This window comes from Acinonyx jubatus, chromosome C1 (assembly GCF_027475565.1).
Source record: "Acinonyx jubatus isolate Ajub_Pintada_27869175 chromosome C1, VMU_Ajub_asm_v1.0, whole genome shotgun sequence".
NCBI classification, from domain to species: domain Eukaryota; kingdom Metazoa; phylum Chordata; class Mammalia; order Carnivora; family Felidae; genus Acinonyx; species Acinonyx jubatus.
In genome coordinates this window covers 13,751,482-13,774,930 of record NC_069381.1, presented here as the reverse complement: position 1 = coordinate 13,774,930, position 23,449 = coordinate 13,751,482, and the positions used below count along the sequence as shown (strand labels likewise).

The following is a 23,449-nucleotide window of genomic DNA, read 5'->3' as shown; positions in this document are numbered from 1 at the left end:
AAAGGAAAAATGATGAAAACAGCTCCTGATGACTGTCGTAGTAGGCAAGTGGACAAAATAGATGAGAGCGGTTTATAAAAGGAAATACACATGGCCAGCAAACGTAGGAGATGCTTAACTTAATTAGTAATCTAAGAAATACATGTTGAAATGTGTGTTTTAAAAGAATCATTCAGGCGCCTGGGTAGCTCAGTTGGTTAAACATCTTGATCTTGGCTCAGGTGATGATCTCACGGTTTGTGAGTTTGAGCCCCACATTAGGCTCTGTGCTAACGGCACAGAGTCGGCTTGGGATTCTCTCTTCTTCCCTTCCTGCCCCTTCTCTGCTTGCACTTTCTTCGCACTCTTTCTTAAAAATAAATCAATAAGCTTAAAAAAAATAATCATTCAAATTATAGGAGTAGGTGTTTTCAGATAGACTGCTATTTGCAAACTCACCACGAAAATAAAGCCTAGGATCTTGATTGTAAGTTTTGAGATCTTAGGGTTTTCTCTCCCCGCTGGGAGGTGATGTTCTGAATCCTGCATCTCAGATTCCTTCATTCGTTACTTTTATTTATATATTATATATCCATGTGTGTATACATATATACATACATATACATATGTATGTATATATGTATTTTATTTACTAACAATTTTTTTGAAGTTTGTTTATTTTTGAAGGAGAGAGAGAGTTGGCGGGGGGGGGGGGGGGGGGAGGGACAGAGAAAGAGGGAGACAGAATCTGAAGCAGGCTCCAGGCTCTGAACTGTCAGCACAGAGCCCAACGCGGGGCTTGAATTTACCATGAGATTATGACCTGAGCCAGAGTCAGATGCTTAACCGACTGAGCCACCCAGGTGCCCCTATATATATTTATTTTTACATTCGTAGTCCTTAAAGTTTTAAATTGATTGTTTTAAGCATTATAGTAATGATACCATGCTATATATAATCTTTTTAGACTTTCTTTTTTCACTTAATATTATTTAGCACTATGTCGCCAAGGTTCATTTATATTATTGCTAATTCTGAAGTTCTTGCTTTGACTGCTGTCTGCTGTCCCATTGTATTTGTGACTATACCAGCTCCCCTCTGCTCCCACTGTTGGACCTTCGGATTGTGTCAGATTTTGTTGCTATTCCAGTTGTTGTTGTGATCTTTATTGTAGAAGTCTCCTGTGATAAAACAAGGGGTTCTCTTGGGTAGAGAACTGGGAGTGGAATTGGCAGGATATGGAGTATGTGATTGTAAGCAGGTGATGCCAGACTGCTCTCTAAAGTAGCTACATCAGTGGGGCACCTGGCTGGCTCAGTTGGTGGAGCGTGCGACTCTTAATCTCAGGATTGTGAGTTTGAGCCCCACATTAGGTGTAGAGATTACTTTAAATAAATAATAAATAAAAACTAAAATAAAAATAAATAAACAAACAAACACAGGAGCTGCACCAAGATTTACTATCACCAGCAATGTGTTCAAGATTTGTGGGTTCACTTTCCCAACATTTGACAAGGTCATATTTTGATAATAACTTCTTTTTAACACGGTCAGAGTTTGTGGTTCTCATTCTTTAGTGCACATAAAGATCCCTGGGGAATTTGTTTAAAAAAATGCAGATTCCTAGCTGTGGCCACCCTTCATCTCCCCTGGAAGAATTAAATTTGGTAGATCTCCAGTAGTTTGCCCTAAGATTGTTTTGAAATTTTTTTTTTTTTTGTTATTCTTAAGGTTATTTCAGTGGATTCTCAGAATCAGGACACAATCGAAGAGATTGCACTTGCCCCAAAGGGACAAAATCTAGGAAGCCATTTCAAGAGGTTAAACTTGATTCTTAAAATCCTAGGCTATTTGAGAAATTCTTTTTTTTTTTTTTTTCCACTTTAAGTTTATTTTGACACAGAGAGAGACAGAGCGATGCAGAGGGGGCAGGGCCGAGAGAGGGAGAGCACGAATCCCAGGCAGGCTCCATGCAGCCATCCCAGAGCCAGTGTGGGGCTCGAACCCACAAACCGTGAGATCACGCCCTGAGCTGAAACCAAGAGTCAGACACTTAACCGACTGAACCATCCAGGTGGACCTATTTGAGAAATTCTTAAAAATTCATTTCTTTGTTGGGGCACCTGGGTGGCTCAGTCTCTTGAGCACCTGACTTCGGCTCAGGTCGTGGTCTTCTGGTTTTTTTGGACTTAAGTGCTGCATCGGGCTCAGTGTTGTCAGTGCCAAGCCTGCTTTGGCTCCTCTGTCCCATCTCTCTCTGCCCCTCCCCCACTCCAGCGCGCTCTCAAAAATAAAATTAACATTTTAAGAGCTTAGTTCATCGCTTAAAAAGATAACTATAAAACCTATTTGTATGTACCTATTGTTAGATGAAACAGAGTGGGGTTTTTTGGGCAGGAAAGGGAATATAAATAGAGTGGTAAAGTTGTTGACCTAAGATGAAGAGAAGAAAATTCTTGAGTCAGTATATGGCCTGCACCTCCTTCTCAGACTGTATAGGGTCAGGAAGTTGTGTCAAAGTTACGAGCTCCTTAAGTTTATTTAGGGAATAACTAAGATCTTAAGTTTATTTAGGGAAGTTTCACAGTTCACAGACTTGGCCTTTTCCTGCCGAAACTTGTCCAAATAATGGGGGAAGAAACATTTTTCTGTAGAGAATAGGAGTTCTTAAGACTCCTGTAATGATGTTGCCCTCATAGCATGTAAAAAACTAATTCCAGACCTTGTGTGGACATGCAACTTGTCTGCCCATAACCGCTGACTTTATGTAGAACAAATCCTCAAAACTCCCTTCTCATTCCATCTCCAAACATGGGCCTTTAAATTCTGCCCCCAAATTTCATTGCTATGGTGGAAGAGAGTAAAGGATGGTTGGTGTAATTTAACGACCTGCTATTGAGTTCCCCTGCCCTGCATGTTGTTTCTCTGGGATCATGTACAGAGTCCTATACCTTTATCAAGATACCTGAGTGCTATTGCAGGACATGCACAGTGTCCTTAAGGTAGGTTAGCAGATTGTAGCTCAGTCTGTGAAAGTAAGCAGATAGAAGTTTCATCACAAAAATTGTCTTCACCTATCAGGTTCATAAAAAACTGGTTCCGAGTTGGTAAGACCAGTAGGCCTGTTCCCTGCTTCTAGGAGAAATTGAAGCCTACTTATTTACTTCCCAAGATGACATCTTGGGAAGAGGGCTTTCTGTTGAAATGCCATGTGCTTGGTTGGCATGGCTTCTCTGTTCTTTCTTTCAAATTTGTTATTAGAGCAGTCTAGTAAGATGATTTGTGTCTTCCGAGACCAAACGAGAAAGCAGGCCTTGTGTGGGTTTCATTGTCGTCCTGCTCTACTGGCCATTGGGGATTCTCTCTGTCTCTAGCCCTGGTTGGGGATGGCACTGAAGGTTCCAGCTCTCTAATCATAGGGTTGGTTCCCCTGGCAGTCAGCCCCTGGCCTAAAGCTGTTGAGGGGCCTCCTTATTATAAACATAGGTAATGCTGAAAGGGGCTTATTATGAATAACAAAACACGTTCTTCTCACCCTTGTCAGGAAATGATGAGAGTTTTAGGAGCTCTGTACCAGGAATGAGACAAAGACCAAATATACATTTCTTCTTACATCCCGGGATCACAGGGGCTTAGTGTTTAATAGGTATCGGGTTTCAGTTCGGAAAAATAAACAAGTGCTGGAGATGGATGGTAGTGATGTTTGCACAGTGTGTGTGTATTTAATGCCGCAGAACTGTGCACTTAAAAAATGGTCAGTTTTCGGTTATGTTTTTTATCACAAAGTAAAATTAGAAACATACCTGGCACATAGTATTAGTGCCTACTCAACATTGGCTGCTGTCTTTGTTACTATTACCATTTAATGTTGTGTTTATAGTTATTATATTTATTATTATGTATAAAATTATAATAATTTAACGTTACCATAGAGGTCTGAGTTCATTCATTCATTCACAGAGTATTCATGGAGCACCTACTGCGTGCCAGGTAGTGTAGGCATTGGAGAGATCCAGATGATTTGAGTTAGTGTGAGATCATGAGAAAAGGGGGAGATAGGAGATACCATGTGGATAAAGGGCCCATGGTAGATAGAGATCACGGGAAACTATTTGAACGGGGTAAAGAACACGGATAGGAAAGAGTCTAAGGTGTTGCCTGGGTTTACAACCCGGATGAGACCAGAAGGATGCTGTTGTCTTTCGTAGAAAGGGGCCATCGGCGAGAAGGGTTAGTTTGGTGGTAGAGGAGCCGTGCCGAGTGCTCGGGGAACACTCCTAGGTTTGAGTCAGCTCAGAGGTTGTGTGTACTTGTGGGTTGCTTATTTATGCACGGTTGCTCAGAATGGTCCTTTGGGTTCTTGAGCTACACGAGGCACAGTTTGCCATTTTCTCTTTTTGTTTTTAAAAACAGTGTCACCTTACCAGCACAACTGTCTCGCCGTCCGTTGTGGTTAGCCAGCCTCGAAACCGTTCTGCAGTAGAGCTTGAGCGTTAGGCTTTCCTTAATTTTTCAGGTATTTATTTATTTTTTTTAGATGTTTATTTTTGAGAGAGAGAGTGTGAGTAGGGGAGGGTCAGAGAGTGAAGGGGACAGAGGATCCGAGGATGCCTCTACTCTGAACTCAAGAGAAGAACTGTGAGATCATGACCTGAGTGTAACCGAGTGAGCTGCCTAGGCTCCCCGAGGCTTTCCTTTAATGGAGTAAGCTAAAAGCAGTTAAATAGGCGTTACCGATGTGATTATTGATTATGTTGCTTCCTGTGTCAGAACGTTGCATCTTACAGCCCTTTCAATCCAATGAGAAAAACAATTTGTATGTTTTTATATATGAGAATTCTATATAAGAATTTGGTGTGTAAGAATTGTGTAGCATATATTAACTTTTTTAGTTAAACGGTTACCACTGCCATTAAAGCCACTTTAAATATGATGACGTTTTGAAGGGCCAGTGGGATGAAGACATCTAGAAAGTAGTTGGAAATGTGCGTCTGAAATTCAGAACTTAAATTAAGAGTGGTAATGTGGTTTTGGGAATTATCCACTAAGAAGCAGTCGTTGAAGTAATGAGAAACAGCAAGGTGGGCGGGGGATGGCCCGAGTGGTGAGGGCTGGGGCCAGGAACCCAGGAGAGCTGGCATTAAGCAAGGGTGGGCACGGGGGTGCTCGGGCTGGAGGGGGTACTTCAGGCTAGGCCTTGGTTGGTGGGCAATGGCTCTCTTTTACTTCTTAGGAAGCCCTCTTCCTTAGGGCTAATCCAGGCTCTGAGGAAGGCTTGGTCATTTTTTGCGGCTCTGAGGCCGGAGACAACGGACACAAAACAAAAAACCCTCTCTTAAAAAAAAAAATCCTGTAAATAACATTGTAACGTTACATTCTTCCACCAAATTCATGGTTTATGTTTTTCCATGTTTCTTTGTAGTCCCTGTCTGTGTAGATAGATGCACAGTTTTGCAGTTAAAATCAGAACATCAATTCATCTCTTGTTTTCTGCTTCTTTAAAATTTTACTATTTCAAATATTACTCCATTAAGTTAAAAAATTTTTTTTTTCTAATGTTTATTTTTGAGAGAGAGACACACACACATAGAGTGCAAGCAAGGGAGAGGCAGGGAGTGAGGGAGACACAGAATCCGAAGCAGGCTTGGGCTCTGCACTGTCAGCACAGAACCCAACGCGGGGCTCGATCTCACGAACCGAGAGATCATGACTTGAACTGAAGTCGGACACTTAACTGACTGAGCCACCCAGGTGCCCCGAGAATGTAGATTTTAGAGATAAATCTGGTTTGGGCAGTCGGGAGTCTTGTGGCTTAGTGTGTTTTTAAACCACTCTGACCTCTGTTTCCCGCATCAGTAGAATGGAGCGCATACCCAGGTCACATCGTGGCCCAGAGCATTGCCTGTGACAGTTGGTGTGCGGCACTTAGTCATGATAACTGCCCAGCACATGGGAACTACTCCTGATTATCTGTGACATTTTGAATGATTGTTTCCCAGGAATGGGGTCCTCTGGGGTGTTACCTAAGAACATAATTTAATTTGGCAGACTTAGAAATTTATCCTGTATCCTGAGGTGACTATGATTTGTGTTTTCTGAAGCCAAGTGAGAACACAGGCCTTTTGTCTGGTGTTCCATTGGCATCCTGCTCAGTTTGTGTGTGTGTTTGAGAAGATAAGTTGCAGCTTAGATAACTGAGCTCAAAGTCAAGCTCATTTGAAAGACACGCTACAACTGGAGGCAGAGACACAGCCCTGACTAATTGGAGGTGCCTTGACATCTTACAGGCGGATTTCTCTGCTAATAACGTTCGTACAAGTGGGTGGACCCACAGGTGCGGGACCGACCTCCCCACTTGGCGTATTACTCGTATATAACTGGTTATCGAAGAAAAACTGTCAGCCGTTAAAATTGTTCAAGAAGTTTTCTTCTGAAGGGAAGACTTTTCATGTTCTGCCTGTTTGGAAAATCATCCTGATTCTGCCGTCTCAGTTTGCATCTCTGCATTTCTCCTTTTTCAGGACCCCATCTCTGACACCAATTAACTGTAGTTGTGAATGGGGTTAGATGAGTAATTTTCCCTCGATAGTTTCCCTGTTTGTTGAGCGAAGTGACCTTTCTGCAAACCACGTCTGAATCTGAATTTCTGTGTGCCCTTTAAAATACTCCTCCAGCGCCGAAATCAAGAGTTGGGTGTTCAACCTACTGAGCCACCCAGGTGTCCCTTGACCTTTTTTTTTTTTTATGTTTTTCCTTTGCAATCAGTATATTTTATTTTCTGAGCTACCTATTCAAAATGTTCCCATTTAAACCATTATGGTGTGTCCCTTCCTTACTGAATTGAAAGATTCTTTATAAATTCTAGATACAAGTTCTTAGTTCGATAAATGGTTTTAAAATACTGTTTCTCATAGTGTGGCTTGTCGTTTCTTTTACTAAAAGTGACTTTTGAAGGGAAAAAAAAAATACTTCTCCAGCATAAAGGGTAACATTCAGGGCTCATTGGTAACCTTTGGCCTCATTCCCTGTCTTTTTCCTGTGTGTCTTTTCCTGGCAGAACACGCTGTTGCAGCAGCTGGGAGTAGCGCCTTTCTCTGAGGGCCCCTGGCCCCTGTACATTCACCCTCAAAGCCTCTCTGTGCTTTCACGCCTTTTGCTCATCTGGCAACATAAAGCCGGTGCTCAAGGTGATCCAGATGTCCCTGAATGCCTTAAAGTTTGGGACAGGTAAGAGAACTCCAGGTGAAGCCCTGCAGAGAAGGTTATGTACTCTTTTGATTTGTTTGACTTCTTTGTAGTTAGTCCGTGGCTCTGAGGTGGTATCTGCCGATGGCACAAACTGGTGAGGGCGGACGAGTGTGTGTTTCCGGTGGCCTTGGGGGAAGAGGTGCTGTTTAAAAAACAGGAGCACCAAATTAGTTATCTAATTAATTAAATAAGTAATACAAAAACCAGAAATACATAAACTATGGTCTGGGAACAGCATCATCCTTTGGCACCTGGGGGGGTTTGGTTGCAGTTTTGAGACATAACCTGACTCCTGAATGTAACCGATTCAAGAGTCCTGTCCTGATTTATTGAAAGGTGGGGAACAGGAAAGCCAGCTCTGTCTTTGGCTGTTGTGTTTTCAACGTGAAACCACTCCAAGTGACTTGCAGTCTTTTTTTGGACAACTTTTAAAGAATTTGTCACTTGGGGGAAGCTCAGACTAATCATCGAAATCCTCTTTAGATGGACCTATATTTGCCATTTTTGTTTACATGGTTAGGAGCCTTCAAAGCAGTTTGTTTTCCTAAAAGGCTTTGCTTTTCTCTTCCTCATTCTGTGATCAAATAGCTGTAATGGCTGGATTTGAGAAATCCTAAACCTCCTTGAGTGCCAAAGACCCACTGTATTTTTTCCTGGTGGAATCTTGCAAAAAAAAAAAGGGGGGGAGGGGAGTTGTCGGGGGAAGAGACGAGGATGAGGGAAACCTTTATTAAAACACAAATCTCTTTCCTAATAGCCAGAGGCAGTGGAAATAGTTGGCTACATTCATTCCTTTTTTGCATAAAAGCTCTTCTGACAAGTTCTCCGAATAGTGTAATTTCTTTTTATTGCTTTTTACTGCACCGACTCATTTTGGACTGTTACCATGTAGTGAATTTAACCTGTAGGGCTAAGCTCTCAAGATAAGAAGCTATAGAGCCAAAACGATAGGGGAAAGTAATTGAACTATCTCTACCTGTCCAGGTTTATTAATTAAAAAAAAAAAAGGAGCCACCGTTTTGGGGGCTTCCGGTTCTTTTCATGGTCAGAAATGGCAGAGCGCGTGTTAACACTATCACCACAGTCGACAGGGAATGTTTTGTGGTCGAGTCTTGCTTTTTTGTAGCCAGGATTGAGTTCTTAAATCTTCTCTTTCCACGTAGATTCTTGTCTTCCCTGATTTGTTGTCTTGATGCCTGGGTTGAGAAAGCTTAACTCTTCCAGCACGTGACACCGTGACTCGTGGGGGACGCGTTCTGACTTTGTCCACCAGACACGTTCTCCTTTTCTCCGCGGTAGGTTCTTGTCGACCATGAAGCAGAGCGCCCTGCAGGGGGTGGTGCCCAGTGAGACGGAAGATTTGAACGTAGAGCACCTGCAGCTGCTCCTCCTCATTTTCCACAACTTCACCGAGAAAGGCCGGCGGGCCATACTGACCCTGTTCGTGCAGATCATCCAGGAGTTGAGTGCCAGCGTGGAGGCCCAGGCGCGCTCCGTGCCCCTCATCCTGGCTCGCCTCCTTTTGATCTTCGATTATCTGCTTCATCAGTACTCCAAAGCCCCTGTGTATCTGTTCGAGCAGGTACAGATGAACGCATTGTTTTCGCTCTACTGGCTGTGATCGAGAGTGTCACTCTTCTTGAGTTGTGGTGATCCAAAGCAAAATGACCTGCTTACTTGAGGTTTCAGGTGTTTGTTGTGGTAGGTTTATGATTAACCTTGGGAATACCACCGGGCTTCTGGATGTGCACTCACGCTTTGTACTTAGCCAGGAGCAGTAAGTGTAGATTATTTGATTTGATGCATTTGTGAAAATTGGATTATAGGCTCTGTTCACAGGTATCCTTTGAATAACCCCACTTTACCTGTGTCTAGCTCCGCGCCCCGAGCATCGGTTCCCCCCCAACCCGCCACTCCCCCCCGTGAATATTTGTTAGTGGAGGAATGATGGTTGAGCAGTAGGTTTTATGGATTAGTAAATTCTTTTGTTGTAAGGATCCAACACGAGGATGGGAGGCCCAGGTAAGGATTATTCAGCATTTCCTAAAATGTTTGCTTGAGTGCTATTTCTGTTAAACTTCAGCAAAGAAGATTGTTCCCTAAAAAAGTCACAGAAAAATCTAAAACTTTTGTTTTGGCTTGTGAGTTTCCCAGTCTTTGATATGTTGGTCAGTTGTGATGCCTGCAGTGAGATGCTGAATGTGGCTGTGTATCTTTCTTAATTTGAGTATTTGTGTTTTAAAAGGTACAGCATAACTTGCTGAGTCCTCCTTTTGGGTGGGCAAGTGGATCCCAGGACAGCAACAGCCGCCGGGCGACTGCCCCTCTCTATCATGGGTTCAAAGAAGTAGAAGAAAACTGGTCTAAGCATTTTTCATCAGGTCAGAAAAACGATGGTCAGTAAGAAGCTGACTCATTGGCTCTTGTTGGGGGGATTAAATTTGGTATTTGGAGACTCCTCAAGGTTTAGTCTATTCCTTATAGGTGGCAGATACCAGTGGATTCAAAACATTTTCAGAAATAGACCGTTACATATCCCACATTGATTTCAAAACAAAAAGCAAAAAACCATTGAGACATAAGAATTAGGAATTCTTGTGTATGCTCATAGAGTACAGTATTTGGATTTTTGCCACTTGGAGTGATTACATTTAATTTCTCAGAGGAATGTGGTTCTAACCCACAGGCTAAATTTCCTTTTGGGTCATGGTGGGGTGCTAGTCAGAAAATAATGGGAGCCATGATATTCTCTGCAGTGTTTCTCATAGAGCAGGTGTCCGTTCTTCTGATGAAGTGCCTCTTGTGTTTATCTTTAGTTTGTGTTTGCACACTTCCTGAGGAGTGTAAGCTGTTGAGTGGAGTTTGTGGAAACTCCTCAAGCCTTAGATCCTGTCATTGGGATCTCTTAGTAGTTAGTCCTGTGATACTGGGGAGACAGCCATTTAAGTTTAATGCAGTTAGTCTATGGGTCCAATTTTAATGATTAACTTGGTGTTTGCAGAGCACCTCTGTTACCTCCTAGAGCAGTGGTTCTTAACTAGGGATGCTTGGGCCCCATGCCCAGAAGGGACAGTTGGCAACGTCTGGAGACGTATTTGGTTGTCAAAACTGGAAGGGTGCTAAACATCCTGTCGTGCACAGGGCAGCCCTCCCTCAGCAAGGAATTATCTGGTCCAAAAGTCCGTAGTGCCAGGGTTGTTTGTGTTTTCAAGTGTCCAAAGGGTTTTCTTAATTTTTACATTTTATACTTACTAAGCAGAATCGAGAATGAAACCATTCTTCTAACGAGCTCATTGTTTTTCAGATGCTGTCCCACAACCCAGATTCTACTGTGTCCTGTCCCCAGAAGCCTCAGAGGATGATTTGAATCGACTTGATTCTGTGGTACCAGGAATTTTAAAACCCCATTTTACATGTGGGTCAGATGGTTTCCACCAAAATCAGTCTGGCAGGGGAAAAGGGAGTCACTTGCTTTTTGTAATGAGGGAATTTGGCCTGTATTAGGATTTGAGGTTATTCTAGAAGGAAAATATTGTTTTGAGATTTATTCGCTGGGCTCCACTTTTGCTGTAGGGGACCTTTCTTCCTGTCTTTGTTGGCGTGTTCACATGCAGATATTTTAACGGACAAAAATAGTTGCCTCATTCTATAGCCTGCACTTGTGTGCGCACCATAACCCATCAGCTGGGAGAGGTCCCTGAGTGGGAATCTTGCTGCAGTGAGAAATTCATAACTATAATTTGAATGAGCTGTTTTGTCGGTTCTGAGGTTAAAGGGTAGTGTATGGGTTGGAGGAAAAATATTTCAAAAAATAGCACAGAATGATTTTCTTTCTCTCGATATTAGGCGTGTGATGTTCTTTTCTCCAAGCTTGTCAAATATGATGAGCTTTATACGGCACTGACGTCACTGCTTGCTGCTGGATCCCAGCTTGACACAGTCCGGAGGAAGGAAAACAAGAACGTGACGGCCCTGGTAAGACCACCGAAGCCCAGGCTGATGATGAAGAGTTTGGGATGTGTTTGATGATTTGGTAGCCATTCTACTAGAAATTTCTTTCTGGAGTCTAATCAGTTATTGAATTATCTGTTTCTTAACGTTCAGCGAATGATGGTTGATAGGTCACATTGAAAGTCTCCCACTGGAGCTTTTCCTGTGGTCCCATGAATGTGTCTCTGTACCTCTAGAAGTTATGACAACAATTAGAGCCACAGAAAGGGGCACCTGATTGTGGGCCTGCGAGGCAGAATGTCCTGCTCTCTTTTGGTTACTTGGTAAATTCTTGGGGAGCCGAAGTTGTCTTAGAACAGTGATTTTGGCTTGTGAGATGTGCAAGTGTGGAGCATATTATTTATATGTGGGTTCTAACATGTTCTGCTTTATTATTGGATGTATTCTCTATAAAGATGTGGGGAGCAGACTTGAGAGCCAAATCTCAGTTGAAAATCAGGACTCTACACAGTCTGCTCTAAATGTATTCAGGGGGCGCCTGGGTGGCTTAGTGGGTTGAGCATCCAGCTTCGGCTCCCGGTCATGATCTCACCGTTTGTGAGTTTGAGCCCTGCATCAGGCTTTGTGCTAACAGTTCGGAGCTGGAGCCTGGAGCCTGCTTGGGATTCTGGATCTCCCTCTCTCTCTGCCTCCCCCCGCCCAACTCGAGCTCTGTCTCGGTCTTGGTCTCTCTCTTGCTCGCTTTCAAAAATAAATATTAACAAAAAAAATGCTGTATTTGGAACAGTTCTCACTGTCAGGGAGCTCACGACGCCATAGCAAGTGCTATTGCTGTGATTGCTCTTTGCTTTTTCCAGGAGGCCTGTGCCCTTCAGTATTACTTCTTGATACTGTGGAGGATCCTAGGGATTTTGCCACCATCAAAGACTTACATGAACCAGCTGGCCATGAATTCCCCTGAGATGAGTGAATGTGACATCTTACACACCCTGAGGTGGTCTTCCCGTCTCCGCATCAGCTCCTACGTCAGCTGGATAAAGGTACCACAGTGTGACACAGGCCTTGCTGCCAAAGGGTTGTCCAAAGTCACTGTGCTCTGTACTTGTGGGAACTTGTTAATTTAAGAGTAACGAAAGCTTTAGATTCTGTCTGTATCAACCTCCTGAACACGTTTTCTTGACTGTCCAAATAGGATCACCTTATCAAACAGGGCATGAAGGCTGAACATGCCAGTTCTCTCTTAGAACTGGCATCCACCAAGTGCAGCTCAGTGAAGTATGACGTTGAAATTGTAGAGGAATACTTTGCTCGACAGGTACGTTAGTTTTGGGTCCGTAATGACAGGATTTAGCTTCTGCTGCAGTCTTTTCCCACAACTAATTAGTATCTTGGGTATCTTTAAAGATCTCATCATTCTGTAGCATTGACTGTACCACCATCTTGCAACTTCATGAAATTCCAAGCCTGCAGTCCATCTACACCCTCGATGCTGCCATCTCGAAGGTCCAGGTCTCTCTGGATGAGCATTTTTCTAAGATGGCCGCTGAGACTGATCCTCATAAGTCGTCTGAGGTCACCAAGAACCTGCTTCCAGCCACGCTACAACTCATCGACACCTATGCTTCGTTCATTAGGTGTGACAGGCTGCCTGCCCACAGATGTCAAGACGGGGAATTTAGATCCTTCGGTGGTTTGCTTTCCTTAGAGGCCTGAAAATTCTTCACATTGGACTTAGTGGTGGTTTTTTTTTTTTTTTTTTTTTTTTTTTTTTTTAAGTTTATTTATTTATTTTGAGAGAGAGATCAAGTGCCGTAGGGGCAGAGGGAGGGGAGAGAGAATCCCAGGCAGGCTCTGCACTGTCAGTGTAGAGCCCAGTGCAGGGCTTGAACCCAAGAACCATGAGATCGTGACCTGAGCCGAAATTAATAAGAGTCTGACACTTAACCAACTGAGCCACTTAGGTGCCCCTAGACTTTGTGGTTCTAGGTACTGTTCACTGTGTAGATCCCAAAGGACTCAGAATTGTACACATGTTTTATTTTTATTTTTGTCAGCTTAGGTTTTTTCTTTTCTCCCCCTCTCTTTGTAGACTGCCTGATGAGGGAATTTTCAAATAGTTCAGGAAGAGTCGAGAAGTTTGATTTCTATAAATCTTTAAATATTTTGTAGCATTTACCTCGTAGGATATAAGGAAAGGTAACACAATTTCTCCAGACATGTTATTTCTGTTACTCACTAAGATAAAGCTTTAAATGTTTTTGAATTTCATGGTAGGTAGAGAAAAAAATTTCCTAATGAGTTAGAGAGTATTTTGAAACCCAGTCCTTTCTTAAGTAATAAACACTGCAATTTGCATGCCCTGTAGACTTGTTCTGTGTGATGTTTAAATATTGTGGAATTTGTTTTCAGTGTATAAAAATTGGGTATTTATTCACAAAACAAGATTTCAGTCTTTTCTTACTTTGGAAGAGCTGGCAGAACTGGGCTTGACATCCCATGTGACATTAACACACTGGAGTTGAGGAGTGGCTGCCCCTTGTAGCTCTGCCCACCGGGCCCCTTTATGCTCATTTACTTTATCTGGTGCCCGTAGGATTTCACTGTTCAGCTCCTGTTCTTTGGAACTTTTGTGCTGAAAGGGACTCGGATTGTTATAAAGTTTAATGTCTGGGCGTGAGTGTCTTGGAGTAAGTAGAGCAGAGACTATTGCTAGAGGCACAATTTTTGACAATATATGAGCCATAAGCATGAGTAGGAAATGTGAGTGCTTGCTTGTGCCAAGCACTGATCTAGGTACCAGGGATATCGCAGGGTCAAAGGTGACCAAGTCACTTCCCTCTGAGAGCTTGTGGGCTCTAATCTGACCCATTAATTAATGCCAACAGTTTGTATACTGTTAATAAATGTTCCTGGCAAGTAAGTTTGGGAAGTGCTGAGTAAATATAATTGAACAGCTTTCGAGAAAGTATAGTATAGTTGACCCTTGAACAGCATGGGTTAGGGGCACCAATCCCCCTGTGCAGTTAGAAATCTGCAGAGAACTTTTGACTCCCCAAAACATAACTACTAATAGCCTGCTGTTGATCGGAGGCCTTACTGGTAACATCAAAACAATCGATTAGCGCATATCTTGTATACAAAGGTATCATATCCTGTATTCTTACAATTAAGTAAGCTATTTGTAAAACATAAAAAGATAACATCATACGAAAACCACAAGGAAGACAGAATATGTTTACAGTACTGTACGGTATTTATCGACAAAGATCCATGTATAAGTACACCTGTGCAGTTAAGACTTAATGTCGTTCAAAGGTCAACCATACTTCTCAGAGCCTTCAGTATATACATTGCCAATCTTCCAAGGCCGGGGAGAGGTAGGTAGATAGTGTTCAATGTTCGCCAAGCTCATCTGTCCTGGAATTATGTTTTGGGAACATTTCAGAGGATGGGATATTCTTTGGAAACAGTTGCCCATTGGAATTTGTAGGAGATCAGAAATGGGCAGGTACTCTCAACTATATATTTAATAGATTAGGAAACTGAGATAACAGGTATTTCAATTTGTCTAGGGTAGTTTCTCCTATGATGGGAGTAGATTACTTCAGTTTTCATGTAGCCCCCTGTTTTTTCTTCAGAGCCTATTTGCTACAGAACTTTAATGAAGAAGGATCCACTGAAAAACCATCCCAGGAGAAATTGCATGGCTTTGCTGCTGTTTTGGCTATTGGCTCTAGTAGGTGCAAGGCCAACACTCTGGGTAAGTAAATTTGAAAATGCTATTACTACCATTGAGTAATGGTATAGTGCTATTAATACCATTGAGAATGAGTACTACCATTTATCTGCCTGCCTGCTGACATTTACCACTCACTGGGGCCTTTGTGTGTCAGATACAGGTGTGTGTGTGTGTGTGTGTGTGTGTCTGTCCTCTCAGGAGCCCTGTGAAGTGTTACCGTCCCCTTTTACTCATTAGGAAACTAAGTCCTCGAAGTTAACTTGCCCGAAATCCTGCATCTTGCAATATGTGGAGGCTGGGATCCAAACCAGCCTCATTAAACCAACAGCATTAAACTGTTGCTGTTAGCACAGATCTTTGTTCTTTTTTTCTTTTTTCTTTTTTTTTTAAGTTTATTTATTTATTTTGAGAGACGGCATGAGCAAGGAGAGGCAGAGAGAGAGAGAGAGAGAGAATGAATCCCAAGCAGGCTCCACACTGTTGGCTCAGAGCCCAACGCGGGGCTCAAACTCAGGACCATGAGATCATGATCTGAGCTGAAACCAAGAATCAGACACTTAATGGACTGAGCCACCCAGGCGCCTTTGTTCTATTTGTCATTTATAGAGATCAGGAAGATTAGCAAGCTGTCCCTTTGTGCTGGGCAAACCTCTTCCCTTTTTTAGGAATGATCTGGTAGAAATGTAGGATGGGGAAGCAAAAGGACTTGAGCAGGACTGGAGTGAAGGGCGGTAGTTACCCTTTAAATTTATAGCTGTTTGTATTTTCCTGAATTGCAAGCTTTAAATGCCCTTTCAGTGTTCAGGTAGTCTGTGTCACTTGAAGAAATTAAATTCTACTACTTCATCAAACACTGTTCTTGATGTGGATTAAGAATCCCTGTCCTCAGATTTGTCTTAAGGAGAAAAGAGGTCAGAGTGCTACCCGTCCACAGAGGGTGTAGCAGAGGCTGAAGAGCGGTCTTAGCCTGACTTGTAGCGACATGCCCCCACTTCGCATCTTGTTTTCAGTTGTCGTCTTTATTTGCAAGATTAGAAAGTGAATGTGATGGGAAGTGAAAACCTTATAATCGACATTGTTAGCTATTAAGCAGTTAGTTAGCTCTTGGACATAGTACTGCTATTGAAACACCCATCTAAGCGATCTTCGTAATTATTTTGACAGCTTGGGCAATGGTGTTTCTTTCTGCATTTGGGCTTGGCTTTAAAATACTATGTGTCATTCTTTCCCTCTGGTGATGAGTTCTCATCCTTCCTGTCGCCTCCAGGTCCCACATTGGTTCAGAATTTACCATCCTGGGTGCAGGCTGTGTGTGAATCCTGGAATAACATCAACACCAACGAGTTTCCCAACATTGGCTCCTGGGTGAGTGTCTGTTCTGGGAATAGAAATGTGGAGCACCAGCTATTCTGTGTTCTGTTCTTGTTCCTTAGGCTGAAACTAGCTGCCACGAGGTCTTGGTATGCAGCAGTATATTTGCTAATGATAATCGATGTTTGAATCGATAATCAAAGCCTTGAATTACCCAAGCGGTACCCAGGTGGTCGTTTTGTTAGGAAGTCTGGGTTACCCTGTTAAGTGGACGACCACCTTATTACTATGAGTGTGTTTTTTCGTCTGCTTAAGACTGGGATGTGAAGATGAATTGTATTAAGTGTAAAGTGCTGACAAGATCTAGCATCTGAATTCTCAGAAAATATAAACTGTTTCATTTTCTTTTTAGGAGAAATGTCAGGTGCCTACTCCTTTTGTAATGATTTTATACAGTAGCTTTTAGGTTCTGTAGGCTCTTAGAAGACTGTAGAATCTTCTGTCCATTTACTTGACCTTTGTGGATGCTCTAATCAAATTACCTCTATTAACAGATAATTCTGTTGTCACAGTTCTTTGGAAAAGCCAAATATTATAATCTTGTTATCCTGCTTTGTAATCGTGACCCCTATTTACATCACCCGGAGCTATAGCAGAAGGATCATGAAGATATTTTAATGGAGGCTCTGGGGCTTTGCAAAATACAGATCCTTCTTATTTATGAGAGACAGTAGTCTTAATGTGAAGTATAATGTATTCTAATGATTTGAAACCTGGTATTGGGTATCTTAACTTTGTACTAACATTTTAACGTAACTTTTGAAATTTTAAGTTAACTTTGTACTCACTACAATTTGTTAACTGCTTTCAGTGCTCCACGCCACGTTGCTTCCCAGGATGAATGATAGTATATACTGAGTAGAGCCATTGTCTAGAAACCTCGGTGGAGGTCTTAGTTTATGTCAGTTGGTTTTTTCCCCCCACACGAGAGTTTATCCCAGATAGGTAGACGCTTTTTCTGTTCTTGTCTGTTTTGTTCCCTTCCAGCGCAATGCCTTTGCTAATGACACCATCCCTTCAGAGAGTTACATCAGTGCTGTGCAGGCTGCTCACTTGGGGACACTTTGTGGCCAAAGCCTGCCCCTGGCTGCTTCCCTGAAGCACACCCTTCTCTCGCTGGTCAGGCTGACTGGAGATCTTATTGTGTGAGTACCTACTCCCCAGCCCTCGGTGCTCGCTGTGCCTGCGTCCTGTCGTAGCTAAAGGAAGACGGGATGTAGAGCTGTATAATGATGCTTTTCCTGCATGCTTCGATAGCAGAGAGAGTATTGTTTCAGAGTAAATAGAGTGTGAGCATTCATCTAGAATGCGATGTGAAAGGCAGCAGGATACCTCCTCCCCTCCTGCAGAAGAGGCCATGCAGGCTTCAAATCATATTGTAATTTTGAGGTGCTTCGGGTCGGAATTTGAAGGTGGCAGTGATGTATTTCAAATCACGTGTCTCCAGAATCATCACGGGAGTTAGACTCTGCTATTGTGGGGCTGGGACAGGCCAGTGGAGGCATGCTCTGTCTTCCAGTACATAGGTCACAGGTGAAGTCCCGTATCATATTGCCTTAAGCGTGGTCCGGATTCCTGGTAGTTCTAGAAGAGTTGTCTGGGTTTCTAGTTTAGGTTTCAGTTCATTTTCTTTTCTGAATATTCTATAAAATACACCTTACATTATTTAACATTTTAATAAATGGGCTTTTTACATGGAAATGATTTTTGTTTTTGATAGAATAATGAAAAAGAAAATTTTGAAGTTGTATGATTACATCTATGTAAAAAAATAACTGCCAAGGGAAAAAAAGCCTGGGGTAAAAGCTCTCACCCCTCAATAAATGATTGAATTGCCCGGTCCCCGCCTTTGCAGCTAATTTTGGGGGAGTGTATCCATTGACATGGTTCCATTTTCTTTGAAGTTGGTCCGATGAGATGAACCCGCCACAGGTAATTCGGACCCTGCTTCCCCTTCTTTTGGAGTCGAGCACTGAGAGCGTCGCCGAGATCAGTAGCAACTCCTTGGAGCGCATCCTGGGCCCTGCGGAGTCTGATGAGTTCTTGGCTCGAGTATATGAGAAACTGATCACTGGTTGTTACAACATTCTGGCCAACCATGCAGATCCCAATAGGTGAGCCTGATCTGAGCAGACATCAGGTTCCTGTGACCTCCTGCTGTTTCCAGTGAAATGTACTGGCTTCTTTATGTCATTAACTCATGACTTGTACTTTTTAATCGAAAGTTCTGTGCTTATGTGTCTTCTCTTAATGATTGATTCTTAAGAATCAGCATTGAGTAAATGGAAGGCTTAAATGGTTCATATTTGGAAACTTTAAGTCACTGAATGGATGCTTATCAAGCACTGTATTAGATATAATGAACCGTACAAAGGACCTTCATAAAATTTCTAATATTTTTGTAACCCTGCTTCTTTTGGAGGTGGGTGGTGTGGAATTAGGTGGTCGTCACCATTGTCTGACTTTGGTAGTTTAGGTCTTAGTGATGTAGGTGAGTCGTGAGGAACAGCAAAGTAAGCTGCAGTTTTGTCCCACTGAGAAGCGGACAGATAAAGGGTCCAGTACTGGGGTTTCTGGTCTTTTTGTTGTTGATGAATCCATGGTTTCATGAAGGGCTCCTTTTTTTTTTTTTTTTTTTCTTTTCCCTCCCTTCTTCCCTCTCCTCCCTTCCTCCCTTTCTTGCCTTCTTCCCTCTCCTCCCTTTTTCCCTCCCCTCCCTTTTTGCCTCTTCTCCTTTCCTTTCTTCCTTCCTTTCTTCCTTATAATTTAAAACAGCAACAATGATTCTTTGGACTCTTAGAGATTGAATACATCTGTTATCTCAGGTTTTATTAACTTTTTAGTTTTATTATAATTCAACTTGTTAAACATGCACCGAGTTCCTACTGCACAGCCAGGCTTTATGCTAATAAGTTTTGGGGGAAAAAACCCAGAATATTGCCCTTAAGGTTTAGTGATAAACTTTGGGTTTTTAAAAATTAATATTAGGAAGGCATTGACACAGATTTTATTTCTGGTAGTTGACTTTTCTTTGTGCTTCTCAGTGGACTGGATGAATCCATCTTGGAGGAATGTCTCCAGTATTTGGAAAAGCAGCTGGAAAGCAGCCAGGCTCGTAAAGCCATGGAGGAATTTTTCTCTGACAGGTGAGCTGTATTTTGTTTTCCTCAGTGAACAGTTTTTGAACGCCTTCTGAAAGTAATAGGTTATTTCTTCTCAGGGAGCACCCAAGGCCTGCTTCAGTGTCTGTACTGTGGGGAGGACTTAGATTCATTGCTGACTCCTTCAGGTTATTGATGAGGGGGTTGACTTCATGAACACCTAGTGTGGTTCATTGGCAAGTGGCCAGTTCCCCTGGGAGAGATGACATCGTGAAGACATAGAAGCGGATGCCTTTTATGTGAGGCTTAATGTGATTCTTCCATTTTTCCCCCCTTCTGCCTCCCAGTGGGGAGCTGGTGCAGATCATGATGGCAACAGCCAATGAGAACCTGTCTGCTAAATTCTGCAACCGGGTTCTGAGATTCTTCACCAAACTCTTCCAGCTGAGTGAGTGACAGCTTTGGTAATCTTCTTATGGGAACTTTGATGTCCGGCTAATACTGTGCCTATCTTCTGCCTGAGTGTAAGCACCGCATAACAAGTGCAGAGAATCCCTCTGGGAAAGTGTGGAAGGAAGTTGAAAACTTGCTCGAAGCCTTTCCTTCCCCCTTTCCTGGCTCACAGTCTGCGCTTCTTCCCCTTTCCCCGCCTTCCTTCACTGACCGGAGTCTCTCGGTCTGTCCCTAGCTGAGAAGAACCCTAACCCGAGCCTTCTGCACCTCTGTGGCTCTCTGGCACAGCTGGCGTGTGTGGAACCTGTGCGTCTCCAGGCCTGGCTCACGCGCATGACTGCGTCACCGCCCAAAGATTCCGATCAGCTGGATGTGATTCAGGAGAACCGGCAGCTCTTGCAGTTACTGACTACTTACATTGTTCGGGAAAACAGGTAGAACACGTGCATTTAGGTCAGGTGTCGCGAAGAGCCCCAGATGAGCGCGGAGAGTATTTGTTACTTTCTTTCCTTCAGGCATTGGTCCTTAACGTTTTGAACGATTCCACAGCTCCCCTCACTAGACTTAAGGAATCTAGTAGAACTCCTTGGTTTTTCCCGTGGAAAAACTTTCGCAGTGACTTGGCCTGTCAGTTATCCCATAGGCGAATGTTTTGTGCTCTACTAGCCAAAGTCCGAAACTGGGTGCATGTATATGGCAAGGGGGAGAGAGTCACGTATTTAATGTTTAATTTGCAATGTCTCTTAATGACTCTTACAAATTGAGAAGTACAGCCAGACTCCTGTTGTTTTATTTAACTAATTTGCTATTTCTTTTCTACCAGCCAAGTTGGGGAAGGTGTGTGTGCTGTGCTTCTGGGCACCCTGATCCCCATGGCGACAGAGATGTTGGCCAATGGTGATGGGACTGGTTTCCCTGAACTCATGGTTGTGATGGCCACCCTGGCCAGTGCAGGTCAAGGTGCTGGCCATCTTCAGCTTCACAATGCTGCTGTGGACTGGCTGAGTAGATGGTAAGGTGATGAATTTGGAGGAGCCCATCACTCTTAGAGAAAAGGGGGGCTAGATCATTAATTGCAACGTATTTTCTTTGTAGCTTGGAGTGAGTATAAAAAGAAACTTGAGTCTACATTTTTATTGGGGATTGAGGGAGTAGCCTGTAACTGTTCACTTTTTTTTTTTTAAATCCATCAGCTCCTAAGCTTTTTTTTTTTTTTTTAAGTTTTTTAATGTTTATTTTTGAGAAAGAGGGAGAGAGAGAGAGAGAGAGAGAGAGCGCAAGCGTGAGCGGGGGAGGGGCAGAGAGAAAGGGAGACACAATCTGAAGCAGACTTCAAGCTCTGAGCTGTCAGCACAGAGCCCGACATGGAGCTTGAACTTAGGAACTATGAGATCATGACCTGAGCCGAAGTCGGACGCTCAACCGACTGCAACTGTTCACTTTAGACTGAATCTTTGTCATATCCTTGGTAGGGTTTCCTGTTCATTACCCCTGGGGGAGGTCTTGGGGGAAGTCTTAGGGAAAGTAATTAAGTGTCAGTGATAAGACTGGAGCACCCCAAACCTCAGTGTTTTTTTAAGAATGCTTTGGCTTCCCGGTGTCTACAAACTGATGCAGGATTCATGAAGCTACTTCCTTTTCTTTGGTTCCTTAGATGATTTTGTGTCTCCCCCCCCCATCCCCCTTTTTTTCCCCTTTGGGACAGCAAGAAATACCTGTCACAGAAGAATGTGGTTGAAAAACTGAATGCCAATGTAATGCATGGAAAGGTAAGCAAAATGCAGAGAGACAGCAGTCGGTGAGTGATGATCCTTACCTTTGTGGTCACATAGAAGGCTCTGCTTCTTACTGGCTTGTGTCCCTGGCCAGTCTGCCTACAATTTCAAAGCCCTGGGAGTGTATAATTCTGAACTGTGTGCCCTTGGGCCTTTGCTGAGTGACGAGGAATGATAGGAGGGAAATAATATGGGAAACAGTATCCAACTGAATCCTTCATAAAACCTGGTGGATTCTTGCTATTTTTAGCTATTGGTGTGCTGTGGAACTGGAGCTGTGTGCTCTGAGTAGGTGTTCTGTGCGGTTACAGACTCTGCCTTCTCAGCTCTAGTCCAGTTGCTAGAATAGTTTAATTTACCTGAAGGTTCAGGGCATCTCTGAGAAGGTTTCGAACTGACAAAAGTCCACGTTCAGTTGTTCGCCCACCCCACCACGGGCCTGCCGTAGGTCACTGAGAGCGGGTAACCGGCCTCTGAGACCCAGCAGCATAGCGCTGTTTATTTCTCAGTAATGAGATGATTTAAATTTCAGTAATTTCAGCCTTTCTTGCTCGTCTTTCTCCTCTGAGTCTGAACTGTCGCTGCAGAGTGAAGAGCTCAGAAGTCTGAGGCCTTGAGGCCAGGCTGCTGGGTCCTCAGGCAAGCATGAGCTGCTGGCAGCTGTTCGCTGGAAAACTTGTGGCTTCATTTCCGAAGCTGTTCCTCTCTTACTGCTTTCACTTAAAAGTCTTTCGCTAATGGTTAGAAAAAATTGCTAATGGTAGGGAGAAAGCCAGCGAGAGCCTATTCATACTTTGAATCTAGTCTGTTTTTCCTTTCTTCACTTAAATTGAGGTATACTTGACAGGTAACACTGTATCCATTTCAGGTGCACAGCACAGGGATTCACTGTTTGGGCGTGTTGTGGAGTGATCCCCACAATAAGGCTAGTTGCTCTCTGTCTCCATATGTAGTTCTAAAACGTGTTTTCCTCGTAAGGAGTTTAGAGATCTGCTCACTTAGCAACTGTCAACACGTCATACATTGTTAGTTGTAGTCGCCATGCTCTGCTTTATTTACACCCCTGTGACTTATTTATTTTATAACCGGAAGTTTGTGTCTTTTGAACCTCATTCATCCATTCTCCACCCACCGCTCCCCTGACTCTGGCAACCACCAGTCTCTTCTCTGTATCATTTTCTTCTCTTTTTCTATTTTCCTGATGACAGTGTTACTTCATCTCATAATTTGTAAAGGGTTGTCTTTGTGCTTGAGGATGAGTGAATCCCGTTAATTCAGTACCGTGTATTGACTGGCTACATGTGGCCATAGTGCTCAGAGGTGAGGAAGTAGATAATTGAAGCATGTGGATTTTCTTGTCTGCTTTTATACCATTTCTCTGATTGTGGGCTTCATTGGGAAAAGTCTGAGAATCGGATATGGGGAACTGCAGTTTCTGTGACGGGGTAGTGGTCTTCTCTTCTAGCACGTGATAGTCCTGGAGTGCACGTGCCACATTATGTCTTACTTGGCTGATGTCACCAATGCCCTGAGCCAGAGTACCGGTCAAGGCCCAAGTCACCTCTCGGTGGATGGGGAGGAGCGAGCCATTGAGGTGGATTCAGACTGGGTGGAGGAGTTGGCCGTGGAAGAGGAGGACTCCCAGGCTGAGGATTCAGTAAGTACCACGTAACCATCCAGGTAACCCTGCAAGGCTAACAACAGTGACTGGCACTGACAGAGCTCATGCTAAATAAGCTTTTGGCCTTCTTTTCTGGCCCCTGTGAGCTTCAAAACTCTCCTGCTCCTGCCTGCTTTCTCCCAGTTTACATGACTAATGCCAGACTGATTTT

General features: G+C 43.2%; 1 protein-coding gene across 6 annotated transcripts in view; it reads left to right on the top strand.

Moving 5' to 3' along the window:
* Positions 1-23,449, top strand: part of UBR4 (ubiquitin protein ligase E3 component n-recognin 4) — a 131,826-nt gene that overhangs the window by 24,276 nt on the left and 84,101 nt on the right. For all 6 annotated transcript variants that reach the window (XM_027060248.2, XM_027060246.2, XM_053208030.1 and 3 more), the window contains exons 18-35: positions 7,037-7,206; positions 8,527-8,809; positions 9,473-9,608; positions 10,532-10,611; positions 11,074-11,202; positions 12,036-12,218; positions 12,371-12,493; positions 12,583-12,812; positions 14,817-14,938; positions 16,185-16,282; positions 17,276-17,433; positions 18,193-18,402; positions 19,333-19,434; positions 19,737-19,837; positions 20,078-20,276; positions 20,666-20,854; positions 21,548-21,611; positions 23,083-23,274. In XM_027060248.2, coding sequence (XP_026916049.2) covers positions 7,037-7,206; positions 8,527-8,809; positions 9,473-9,608; positions 10,532-10,611; positions 11,074-11,202; positions 12,036-12,218; positions 12,371-12,493; positions 12,583-12,812; positions 14,817-14,938; positions 16,185-16,282; positions 17,276-17,433; positions 18,193-18,402; positions 19,333-19,434; positions 19,737-19,837; positions 20,078-20,276; positions 20,666-20,854; positions 21,548-21,611; positions 23,083-23,274 — 2,769 coding nt within the window. The remainder of the gene's footprint in view (positions 1-7,036; positions 7,207-8,526; positions 8,810-9,472; positions 9,609-10,531; positions 10,612-11,073; positions 11,203-12,035; positions 12,219-12,370; positions 12,494-12,582; positions 12,813-14,816; positions 14,939-16,184; positions 16,283-17,275; positions 17,434-18,192; positions 18,403-19,332; positions 19,435-19,736; positions 19,838-20,077; positions 20,277-20,665; positions 20,855-21,547; positions 21,612-23,082; positions 23,275-23,449) is intronic.